At 57.9% G+C, this 12293-nt stretch overlaps 1 protein-coding gene across 1 annotated transcript in view; it reads left to right on the top strand.

Moving 5' to 3' along the window:
* The window catches only part of LOC129515724 (adenylate cyclase type 1-like), a 66433-nt gene that overhangs the window by 9563 nt on the left and 44577 nt on the right, over positions 1-12293 (top strand). Inside the window, 1 exon segment of the mRNA XM_055334763.1 lies at positions 4851-5000. Coding sequence (XP_055190738.1) covers positions 4851-5000 — 150 coding nt within the window.

The following is a 12293-nucleotide window of genomic DNA, read 5'->3' as shown; positions in this document are numbered from 1 at the left end:
TAATTCAGCTTCGCCTTGGACAGATCATCCCCTGACTGTGGCCTCAGCTTCTATCTGACGGAGGGGTCTTCTCTGTAGCGGATGTGCGTGGCTGTGCCGTGTGGACTGGGGTGGGCCACGTGTGCCTCCGAGCCAGAGCTCTTGCATGCGTCGTCCTCTCCAGAAGTGCTTTGACGTCAATGTTTAGTTGTCACCCTTGTTGTCCTTTGAGGTTCCCGGGACTCCTGGAGCCACCTGGCCTGTCTAAGGCGAGGAGGCCCTGCCAGCCCATCTTGGAGTGGACACAGATCCAAAGCCTTGCTCCTGTTGTGCTTGAGTGGATGGACGGATGCAAGGATGGATGGCGGATAGATAGGTGCATGGGTGGATCGGTGGGTGCAGATGGATGGGTCGGTGGGTTGATGGTTGGGTGCATGGGGATGGATGGGTGGGAGGGCATAGATGGATGATATGGATAGGTGAGTGGGTAGATGATGTATGTATGTATGCGTGGATGGATGGATTGGATGGGGAAGTGGATGGACGGGTGAGTGGGTGGATGGGTAAGTGAGTGGATGGGTGGGTGGATGGGTGGGTGGTTGGATAGATGGGTGAGTGGGTGAATGGGTGAGTGGGTGGATGGGTGAGTGGGTAGATGGGTGGATGGGTGGGTGAATGGGTGGCTGGGTGAGTAGGCGGGTGGGTAAGACCTGGCTGGATGAGTCCATGGCTGGGTGAGTGGGTGGATGGATGCATGGATGTTTTGAATGGGGGGTGTATGTCTACAGATTTGATTCCGGCTGGTGACACCGTGATTATGGAAGGAGATGGTGTTTGTGGTGGAGCAGTTCCTTGTTGGTTTCTTCACTCACTGAGAAGTGGCAGGGAGAGGGGGACAGCGGGGTGTTACCCACGTCAGCACCCTGCAAGTGAGAGTGGTGGTCCCATTTGCATGGGGTCCCTTGGCAGTGGGCAGAGCTGGATTTGAACCTGGGCCTTTGACTTTGTGGCCAGTGATCGTCCAGAGGATTCATTGGAAGCAGGCCCCAGCGGGAGAGCGCAGTGAGGGGTCTGGGCCCAGACCACACAGGCCCAAGTCTGCTCACTCACCAGCTGTGAGAGCCGGCCCATGCTCCACAGCCCGACCTCCGTCTCACGTTTGTAAGGGAGGCCAGGTGGGATTGCGGGGAGCCTGGGTGGGGTGTGGGCTGAGCACAGGGACCATATCTTCTCCCACCTGTGACCCCGGGGGATCAGGAGTCAGGAAGAGCACTGGGGATAGTTCCACGCCGACCCTGCCCCCCCCCCCCCCAGTGAGGAAGGGCCATGGGGTGCTGGTGCTTTCAGGAGCCAGGAGAGGCCTCGGGCCGCCGGCGGACCCTGACGAGCGGGCACAGGCCTAGAGCTCTTCTGGGATTGTCCTTGCGGCCCATGTAGGCAGGGTTGGGGTGCGAGTGGACTCAGAGGCTCCTTGGCCTTGCAGGCCTGCGGGAGACAGGGAGTGCCTGGGAGGGACGCTGGCCTGTCCCCTCCCCCAGTGCTGTTCCCAGGGCTCAGAGACCTTGTCCGCATATGCACGTGTGTGCAGGCCATGTCCCCGTACCCCCGTGGCGCCCCCCGGCCTCCCCCCAGGCTCAGCATACTCCAGAAGCATGTCACTTCAGACGTCAGGCTGCCTCCAGGCCTTGCCTCTGTATGTCCTGTGGGTCATGGGACAGCTGGGGTCCCTGCCCACCCACCCACCTGACCGCAGATGTACCCACCTGACCACAGATGTGAGGACTGGGAAACGTCTCGTGGGGTCTCATCCGGGACAGCAAGGAGCAGGCGGTGGCGCACATCTACCCCTTGCCACCCACATGCCCTTCCTTATTCATTCAGCAAACACCAGGGTGCCCGTTTTGGGAGTGGCTCATCCCAGGCTCAGGGGTCTGCTGGGGGGAGCAGCGGGAGGGGTCGGGGGGCCCTTCAGGGGTCTGTCCCGAGCGGGGCGGGAGGGGCGCAGCGGGCTGGGGCGGGGCCAGGCTGGAGGTGTGGCTCCTTGGCCTGGGCGTGGGGTCCCACGTGGAGTGCAGAGGCACGGGGGGGGGGGGGGGGAGGACGGGTGCTGTCAGTGGAGAGGCCCCAGACATGTGCACGGGCCCAAGGGGCGGGGAGGGGTGCTGGGTGCTGGGACCTGACTTGGGCAGAGCCTGGGCCGCCGCGAGGGCGGGTGGGCTGGGGGGGCCGAGGAGGCGGGGGCCTTTCCCGGGGTGTTGCCTGCGGACGGCGCAGAACGGGCTGGGACATCAGGGGCCCGGAGAAGCGTGTTGTCCTCAGACGAGAGGAAGAACCGCAGGTCGGTGTGTCAGCTGCCGAGGGGGATGCAGCGGAACCTGCGGGTCCCAGCTGGAGGGCAGAGGGAGTCCTGTGGCCTGGGTGGCAGGTGCGGGCCCCGAGGGAGGAGGGGCGAGTGCAGGACTCTCCTGCCGCACGAGGAGCACCCCAAGCCCTGGTGTGGACCGAGCAGGGCCCGTCACATGGACTGCGTGTTTCTCCCAGAGTAGGAGAGCGGCGGGAAGCGGGTAGGCGGGAGGAGGAGAGAACACGGAGTGGGGCTTCCAGGGCGGGACACCTGTAGCCTCGGGGCCCTGACAGGGCCCTGTGTCCAGAGCAGTGTGGGCTTTGGAAAGCGGAGAGCAGGGCAGTCCTGAGGAGCCTGTGTGCTGAGGCCGCGGGCATGGGGCAGGTACAGGAGGCCGGGGGCGTGGGGCAGGTGTTCGGAGGCCAGAAGCTCAGGGCTGCTGAGTGTGCAGCAGTCCCTTCAGCTCGGGGCCGCACGTCCTGAGCGCTGCTGTGTCCGTTGGTGGCAATGACGGTGGGGGCAGCGAGGACCAGTCACCTGCCGGGAACCCCTGTGATTGTGCAGCCAGGTGCCACCGCTCTGCAGGTGGTGACTGGGGCAGTGGCCCGAAAGCGGCCAGGGCAGGGGCCTCGCTCCCTGGGACCCCTGCCTGGAGCCCCCCTGGGGGAGCGCTGCAGCAAGGGAGGCTGGAGCATGGTGCGTGAGGGGTGCGGACGCCCCGCTCCTGTGGCTTGGCCCAGCCTGCGCCAGGTGCCACGTGGGGCAGCAGTGGGCATGGCTGCTCTGACGAGGCTGTGGAGCAACGAGGAGGGCAGCGCCGGGGGCCCGAGTGGGCAGCGGGATGGGGCGGCCGCGAGGGCTGGGTTTCCTCACGGGGGGAGGGCGCTGGCACGGGCAAGCAGGGTTTCGGGGCGCCCTCCTCCACAGGCCGGCCTCCTGGCGGGGACCCAGAGGCCGGACGAGAGAGGCAGCAGATTATGCCGGGCCCTCCCTGGCCGGCCCTGTGGCTTCTGCCCCCCCTGCCCTGTGGCCCTGCCAACCTGTGGGTCTTGGAGTGCTCATCTGGACCCCGATACGCCCTGCCCAGCCCCAGGTGGGGTGTCTCCCACCCCCCACAGTTCCCCATGCGAACTCCCCCGCCCCCAGTCACACCTGTCGGCAGGTGACCTCCGGGCATCACCCCCATCACTGGTGGCTGGTTAGGTGGCCGACGCTGAGGGTGCCCTGTGGCCCGCTGGGGAGGGCTGTGGGCGACGCCAGGAGGGAGGGGAGCGCCGGCCGGCAGGTGGGGGTGCAGGGAGGCCCCGGGCCCGGGTGCATGCAGAGCGCCAGGCAGAGGAGCACCCCTGCCGGCCCGCTGGACACGGACTCCTCCTGCACACGGGCTGCTTCACCAGCGCTCATGAGGCTGACCGGCCAGGGGCCTCAGTTTCCCTGGTGGATCATCGTGGTGGGAGGGAAGGGAAGGAGTGATGAGGTGCGTGTAGGGCGGTAACCTGGGCCCCGCTGCTCTGCTGTTCGCTTCTCCCCTGGCCCGACGGCCTCCTGCTGGCCCGTGTCCCGCCTCTGGCCCAGGGCAGGGCAACCCGTGGGGTCCCGACCTCCCACTCTGTGCCCCTGAGCGGGGTGCCCGCGTGGGGGCTGTGGGGCGCCGGGCTGGGGGGGCGCGTGGCTCGCCGGTCCCCTTGCTGCCAAACGCATGGTCGTGGCTGGGCGGGGGCATGGGGAGACCAGACGGGTCGTGTGTCAGCCCGGAAAAGACGTGTGCTCCGCGCGGGGACCTGTCAGCATGTGGGGGGGTGGAAAGGCGCCCACAACAGCGCCGGGGCACGTGAAGGAGCACCTTGACCCTGCAGAACCCTGTCCGCGGCCTCTCGCACCCACGCTGCCCGCCGCCCCCGACTCATGGCTTCAGGAACAACTGGCATGAGCTGAGCCCCGGCTGAGCAGGTGGCCTGAGCAGATGCCCCAGGACAGGGCACGGGCCCCCGACGGCCGCGCCGCCCCTGCTGCCCCCGGGCCCGGTGGGAGGCTGCTGCAGGCACCACAGAAGCACCTCCCCGGTGCCGTGAGCCTGCTTTAGGCTAGGAGCCCTCCAGCAAGGGCGCAGTGGTGGGCTCCTGGGACTGGAGATGACCAGGGTCGCAGCAGCACGGCCGGCTGGTCACAGGGCGGGGAGCGGGTCACACGGGGACTCGGGCGGCTCCCGGGGACCCTCGCGGGACAGCGGTTTTCTGGCTGCGTGGTGTGTAGGAGGCGCCGTCCCGGTGCCGGGAGGAGAGCGCAGCAGGTGAGCCTGGCTCCGGGGATAGGGAGCTCCCTGTGTGCTGTGCTGCCACCGCATGAGGCGGCCCACTCGGGACGAGGGGTGCACCTGCCGCCCCGGCTCCTGGTCCGGGAAGCAGCCTCGCCGGCACCCGTGGCCACCTGGGCAGTGCGTTGGGGACACGGGCTGGGTGTGGAGGCTGAGGAGCCCCGCCGAGCTCGCGCCCCCCGCGTAAGGTGCCCTGTGCTCTCTCCCTTCCAGCTCGGAGCCAACGCCCTGCTTTTCCTCAGCGTGAACATGTACGGGGTCTTCGTGAGGGTCCTGGCCGAGCGCTCCCAAAGGGAAGCCTTCCTGCAGGCCCGCAGCTACAGTGAAGACCGGTTGAGGCTGGAGGACGAGAACGAGAAGCAGGTGGGCACGGAGGGCTCTCACCTGCAGGGGCACGGGGCCAGCGGGGGACACGGGGTGGGGAGCACAGCTGGGGGCATGGGCCCAGGTGGGGGGCGCGGACAGCAGAGTGTGGGCCCGGGGTGCAGGGCCGGGAGCACCCAGCAGGGAGCACGGAGCTCGGGGTGGAGATGCTCAGGGGCCTCAGGCAAGAGGAGACAGGGCAGTGGCAGTGGGGACTCCATAGACGTGGAGGGGGAGGACCTGCCACCTTCTGTGGCCCCAGTGTCAGTCTCCCCATTGGTCAGACGGTGTGTCCAGGTGACACTGTAGGGCTGGGAGGGGGCAGGGAGAGCTGCAGAGCTCGCCCCGTGGGTTTGTTGCCCTGCAGGGGCTGAGCTGCTCTAAGGCCGGCACGGAGGGCGGGGGTTTCACCTGTGGCGGGGAGGTTGGGTGGGATCCAGCTGGAATCCATTCCCTTGGAGCCGGGGTGGTGGGGGGGGGTGGTGAGGCAGGTCCTGACCGGCCCTGGCACAGGTGTGGTGGGCCCTGACCCGCCGGCCAGAGGCTAAAGCTCCACGGACCCGAGGGTGTCCCCATGACCCTGGCCAGCAGCTCGGCTGTGAACCTGGGGAGGCCCCCTGCCCGGCCCCTGCCATAGCCTGCTGGGGCCGCGGGACCACCCACCCCCACCTAGACGGCGAGCCGGACCGGTGCACACTGCCCGGAGTCCCTGGGCTCATCCCCGTCAGGGGTGCCGGGTGGGCTGGGAGCCTCAGGCGAGGCTTCCCCACAGCGTCGGTGCTGAGCCTTGTTTCTGTGGGGTGGTGGGTGGGATTGCTCCGTACGTGAGAGCCCACTCTATGGCAGACGCAGGGCGTGGGGTACCGGCTGTCCTTCTAAAACACGCACACGCGTGTGTTTGTTTATGGATACTATAGATACTATAACTATACCTGGTGTTTACAGTGAAGGTAGGCTGTGGTTTAGAAGCAGATGACGTACGTATGCTTAGATTGTGTGTGTGTATCTGGATGGATTTGTCTGTGGGAGATCCACGTCTGCGTGTATACGTACGTGCACATGTGTGGTATGCATGTGTGTGGGCCACATGTGCGGAAACGTGTGCATTTGTGTCTGTACACATGTGTATGTGTATAGTGGAGCATGTGTGCAAGTGTCCATGTCTGTGTATGTCTACGCATGTGGATTTGCATTCGTGTGGACTCTGTGCATGCCAGTGTCTGTACATGAATGTGTGCATGTGTGTACATGTGTGTGGGGATACGTGAACATATGCATGCAAACGTCGGGTGTGCGCATATATGTGTGGATGTGTGTGGATGCGTGTGCAGATGTGAGTGTAAGTATGTGGCATGTGTGCAGACGAGTGTGTGGCTGAGTGTGCGTGTGCATGCATGCACGCACGTGCGTACGATCCGGAGTCCCCGGGGCTGGTCCCTGAGCGCCTCTTCTGACATCAGCCCCGCCAACTGAGGGTCTCTTGGCCATTTTTGAGATGCTTGCACGTGCAGTGCGTGGACCCCCCTTGGATGCCTCCCCGACATCCTTGAAGAAGCGACGTTTGGGGGCCGCCGCTGTGTCTTTCTCTTCTGAATTTTCCTTTGCTCTTCCTCCTGTCTTCCATCTCCTCTGCATTTCCTTTTGGATGTCTTTCTTTCGGTGCTCAGCGTGTGTCTGTCTTCATCTCTTCTCTTCCCGTGGCTGCCTTTCCTGACGACCACGTGAGGCTCTGGGCCTGTTGGGCCCCCGAGCTTGGGGTCGGCCGCATGCGATGCTGCAGTGGTGGCCGCGGCGTGGACCGCACGTGCATGCAGACTCCCAGGCCTGCGCTCTAACCGCACCCCCGGCCCCGGCCCCAGGGGCCAGCGGTCACACGCACTCCTACCGTCACGGGGCCACTCTGCGTGCTCGTGGCAGCTCCGCCAGCAAGGGCTCATCCGACAGAGAGGGGAGCCCAGACACCGGGAGGCTCAGGGCCGGCGTGTGGGTGCAGCAACTCTGCAAGATGGCAGATGTCACCCCGACCCGTCAGCCCGGTGACTGCTGTTACTGTGTTGTCACTCTGGGTCTGGATATTTAGATTTTCTGCATTTTCCCACGGACGGATCCACTGGTGCTTTGAATGTAACTTGAGGCCGCTGTGCCTTCCTCCCCGGCGTGCGCGCGGGACTTTGTGTTCTCGGCCCCGACGTTTAGACTCTGTGTTTTGAAAACATGACTCCTCCCGAGCATCCTTGTTCATCGCCTGGGAGCAGGCCTCAGCTGTGTTGTCGGGAGAGCAGGCGAGACTTCGTGCCTCGCCCCGGCTCCGGGGGGTCTCCCGGTTACGCCGTGTTCCATGTTCTCCTTCGAAGTTATCCACGATCGCGCGTGGCTCCGGTAGCGGTGGCCTCAGCGTGGGCCCGGGGCCCGCCAGTCCATGGGGGGCCGGCTGAGGCGGGCCTGGTGGTCGGGGGCCTGGCGTGCGTCCAGGAGAGGAGTCTGGTCTTCTTTGTCCATCCTCCACTTCCTCACCGGCCTTGCTGTGCCTCCTGGCCCTCACTGACGTGGGAGGGCCTCTCTCCACACGGTTGCCCTTCGTATTTCTTTGTGGCGTATGTGTTTGACCCCTCCTGGCCCACGCTCTGTCCCTGTGGGTGCGAACGGGCCGCTCACCGTGGAGAGGCCGGTGTCTCCTCCGGGGTGGTCCCCGTGTCCCCACATGTGTTTCTCTCTCCTTCTTTCTCTTGGTGTAAAAATTCAATAGTTCCATATTTCAGACATTTCAGTCATTTCTCTTGGTGGTTCACAGGGTGCTTTTGGAACAGGAGGGTGAGGGTCATGTCCATGCATCTCTGGCTGGCCCAAGAACGGGCGAGTCCGGACTTTGACCTGCCATGTCTTCTCTGTTGGGGCCTGGGGGTCGGGTCTGTCACACGGGAGTAGGCTTGGCATACGGCGAGGGCTTGCGGGCCCCAGGGGTCAGATACTCCAAAGGGACTTGGAGGGTCTTTCGCTTCCAGAACAAAGACGTCCAACCTTAGGTCTTCGAAATGGGAAAGCCTTAGAGCAGCTGATCAAGAAGAAAGAATGGGCATAAGGCGGGTGTTAGGGACGGAAGGCTCGGCGGCAGATAGAGCCGTGCTAAAAGCAGACAAAAGGGAAACACTCAGGATTCGTCACTAGCAGGAGATTTGAAAACTCCGAGATGCACCAGTTCCCGCACAGTTTCCAGGATCAAAACTGATTCGTGAAGCAAATAGAGGGCTCGGAAAGCCCGTGGCCACCCAAATGTTGACTTAGCAGTGACCGTCGTCTCCGGGCCCGGTGGTCACCCATGAGCCATGTGGGCGTCCGGGGAAGGCGCCATTCCCGCTCCCGTTTGTCCCGGGGATGTGGGCGCAGGGTGACTCTCCAGAGTCGCCGATGTGCAGGTCGCACACACAGGTGGGGAGGGGCCCCTGCTCCCGGCCCTGTGCTCCTGGGCGGTCACCCCCAGGCCCTTCCTGGCGCTGAGCGGGGAGCAGGTTTTGTCTGGACGCCTTGGTGCATCCATGTGCCACGTTGCCGTGGCACACGTGTGTTGTCATCCCCATGATTGCCTGGACACCGTGGAAACAGAGCTGACAAAGTTTTCTTCTTCTTCTTCTTTTTTTTTTAATCTTATTTATTTAGTCATGAGAGGGAGAAAGAGGCAGAGACCCAGGCAGAGGGAGAAGCAGGCTCCATGCAGGGAGCCCTACGGGGTACTCGATCCCGGGTCTCCAGGGTCACGCCCTGGGCCGAAGGCAGGCGCTAAACCGCTGGGCCACCCGGGGATCTCCCTGACAAAGTTTACTTTTTGTCTTGATCCAGTTTTGGTATCAGATAATATTGACTTTATATAAGGAGTTGGGGTGTGTTCCCTTGGGGTAAGGTGGTATCTCATTGTGGTTTTGATTTGCATTCCCCAGATGATTAATGATGTTGAGCATCTTTTCATGCACCTGTTGGCCATCTGGATGTCTTTTTTTGAGAAATGCATATTCAGATTTTCTGCCCGTTTTTTAATTGCATAATTTGGGTTTCCGACATGGAGTTGTCTAGGTTGTTTATATATCTTGGATACTAACCGCTTATTGAATCTACCATTTGCAGATACCTTCTCCCATTCAGTAGGTTTCATTTCTTTTTCATTTTGTTAATTATTTCCTTTGCCGTGTAAAAGCTTTTTATTTGGTACAGCCCCAATAATTTATTTTTGCTTTTGCTTCACTCACATGAGGAGACATATCTAGAAAAGTCTTGCTAAGGCTGATATTTTCTGGAAAATTTTAGGTAGAATTGGTGTTAAATTTTCTTCAGTGCTTGGCAGGCATATCTAGTAAAACCATCAGGATCTGGAGATTTCTTCTATATGAATTTTATTTTTTTATTTCTTTATTTTTTATTGGTATATGAATTTTACAATTAAGAATTCAGTTTACTTAGTAGGTTACAGAGTTATTCAGATGTTTTATTCACAGTATTTATATCTTACTGCGTGAGTTGTAGTGGCTTGTGCTTTTCTGAGAAGCTTGTCTGTATCTTTGAAATGGTCAAATTCATGTGTGAAGTGTTACTACTGTTCCCTTTATCTTTTCGGTTTCTGCAGGGTCTGTAATGATAATGTTTCCTTTCTGATTTTGTTAATTATGTCATATCAGTCTCTCTCTCACTCATTTTGCTAGAGGTTTGCGTATTTTATTTGCTATATTTAAAGGATCACATTTTTGTTTCATTGATTTTGGGTTTTTTTTTTCCTGTTTTCAGTTTCTTTGATTTTTTTCTTGTATTTATTATGCTATTCCCTCCTCTAAATTTGCTTTACTTTGTTCTTCTTTTTCCAGATTATTTAAATGGAAGCTTAAATTATTTGACAACTTTCTCTTTTTTAGTATGAGCAAATAGCTCATAAATTTCCCTTTCAGAGCTGCGCGCCACCGATATTGGTGTGTGGTATTCTCACTTTCATTCGGTTCTGTGTATTTTTAAAACTTTCCTTTGACATCTCCTTTCAACTCCTGGATTGCTTAGAATCGTTTTGCTTAGTTTCTCAATACTTGCAGATTTTTCTGCTGTTTTCTGCTACCGATTTTTAGTTTGAGTCTGTGATTTTCAAAGACCATGCTCTAGAATTTGAATTCTTGTAAATACGCTGAAGTTTGTGTCATGGCCAGGATATGGCCTGTCTTGGTGTGAGTTCTATGGGTGCTTGAAGACAACGTGTTTTCTGCACTTCTTGGGCGAGGTGTTTTATACCTGTTGTTGACATACTGTTGGCTGATGGTCTTCTCGAGTGCTCTGTATCATTGCTAATCTTTGTCCAGATTTTCTATCATTTATTTTTCTTCTTAAAATTTTTTTTTAAAAAGAGTTTACTTTTTCATGAGAGACACACACACACACACAGATGCAGAGACACAGGCAGAGGGAGAAGCAGGCTCCCCATGGGGAGCCTGATGTGAGACTCGATCCCAGGACCCTGGGATCACGCCCTGAGCCAAAGGCAGATGCTCAACCGCTGAGCCACCCGGGCGTCCCTGGGTCATACTTGTTAAAAATCACTCTGCCGATGTCTCTCTTTTGTATGTTTAGAACACTTGTCTTTCATGTAATTATTATGTCAGAGCATCAACCTGTCATTTTATGTTTTGTTTCTTTTTCCGGCTTTCCTCTGTGTTAGTCAAATGCGTTTTTAAATTTTATTTTATTTTATTTATTTATGATAGGCACACAGTGAGAGAGAGAGAGAGGCAGAGACACAGGCAGAGGGAGAAGCAGGCTCCATGCAGGGAACCCGATGTGGGATTCGATCCCGGGTCTCCAGGATCACGCCCTGGGCCAAAGGCAGGCGCCAAACCGCTGCGCCACCCAGGGATCCCCGAACGCATTTTTAGAATTCAGCTTTGATGTATCGCTGTGCCCCTGAGTGCGTATCTTTCTCAGTGCTGCTTGAGGTTTTATACTAAAGACACGTAATGTCACATTCTGCTGTTGTCGACATGTTACCGGATAGGGCGAAGTGCAGAAACCCCACCTCCGCGGCCTTCAGCCTCACCCGCGACAACACGGTCTTGAATATTTCTTCTGCATACATTTGAGCCACACCAGGCAGTGCTGTCCGGCTTGCGTCCACCAGCACGTAGCGGAGAAGGGAAGTCAGTTTTATTCATGGATGTTTTTGCTTATGTTATGTCATTTCTTCCTCCCCTATGCCCAGATGCTTCCTTTTTTTTCTCCTTTTCTTTCTGGTTACAGGTCTTTCTCTTGGGGCCGGTCCGTTGGTGACAAGGCCTCCTACTTTTCCCTCTTGATTTCTTTCGTTCCCGAAGGGCTCTGGGTAGACAGTTCTTTTCTCTTGCACTCGAGAAGCCGGCCACCGTCTCATGGCCTCCACGATCCCCGATGAGAAATCTGCGATAATTCGAACCGTGTGGGCAATCTCTGTCATTCCGCCTGCAAGGTCACTAGGCTCTCCTCTGTTCTCTGCCACCTGTCGAGCTTTTTATTTCATTATTATTTTTTTTTCAGCTCCAACATTTGTATTTGAGTCTCTTTTGTACCTTTTATCTCTTTGCTGGCGTTCCTTTTTCTTCTTTCATTTTTTTCAGGTGTGTTTGTGGCTGTTTATCGAATGATTCTTACAATAGCTGCTTTAAAATCTCGTTAGGTGTGGTGATTATTCTGTTAATCGTGCTGTTGCTGTCTATTGATTGTCTTTATTCATTTGTTGAGATTGTTCTGCTTCTCGTGTGCTGCGTGATTTTCTTTTTTTTCTTTTGGAGATTTTATTTATGTATTTATTCATGAGAGACACAGAGGGAGGCAGAGACAGAGACACAGGGAGAAGCAGACTCCCTGCAGGGAGCCTGCCCGATGCAGGACTCGATCCCAGGACCCCAGGGTCACACCCCGGGTGGAAGGCAGATGCTCAACCACTGAGCCACCCTGGCGTCCCTAATACATTTATCTTAAGTCATGTTTTGGTGTTTGTGGGACGCTGGGAGACTTTGTAGGATCCACGTTCATGAGTTCGTCCTTTGGATTTCTGGCTTTGTGTTTCATTTTGCTGGTCAGAACACATCAGGCTTGTCGGCTCCTGATGCAGTGTTTACTGCTGCCTGGGGCTTTCGGGCTGGGTCTGAGATTGGACGTGGATTGCAGGTAATATCTTTATGATGTCAGAAAACTACTTTGTTCCAGGTTTTGCTGTTTTTAATCGGGGATGGGTGCTTGATCTTGCCAGATGGCGCTTTGCACCCTATGGGGAAGTTGTGTGCTTTTACTCTTGGT

This window comes from Nyctereutes procyonoides, unplaced genomic scaffold, assembly GCF_905146905.1.
Source record: "Nyctereutes procyonoides isolate TBG_1078 unplaced genomic scaffold, NYPRO_anot_genome, whole genome shotgun sequence".
Taxonomy (NCBI): Eukaryota; Metazoa; Chordata; class Mammalia; order Carnivora; family Canidae; genus Nyctereutes; species Nyctereutes procyonoides.
The sequence above is the reverse complement of the archived record's forward strand: the minus strand, read 5'-3'. Positions and strand labels throughout refer to the sequence as shown.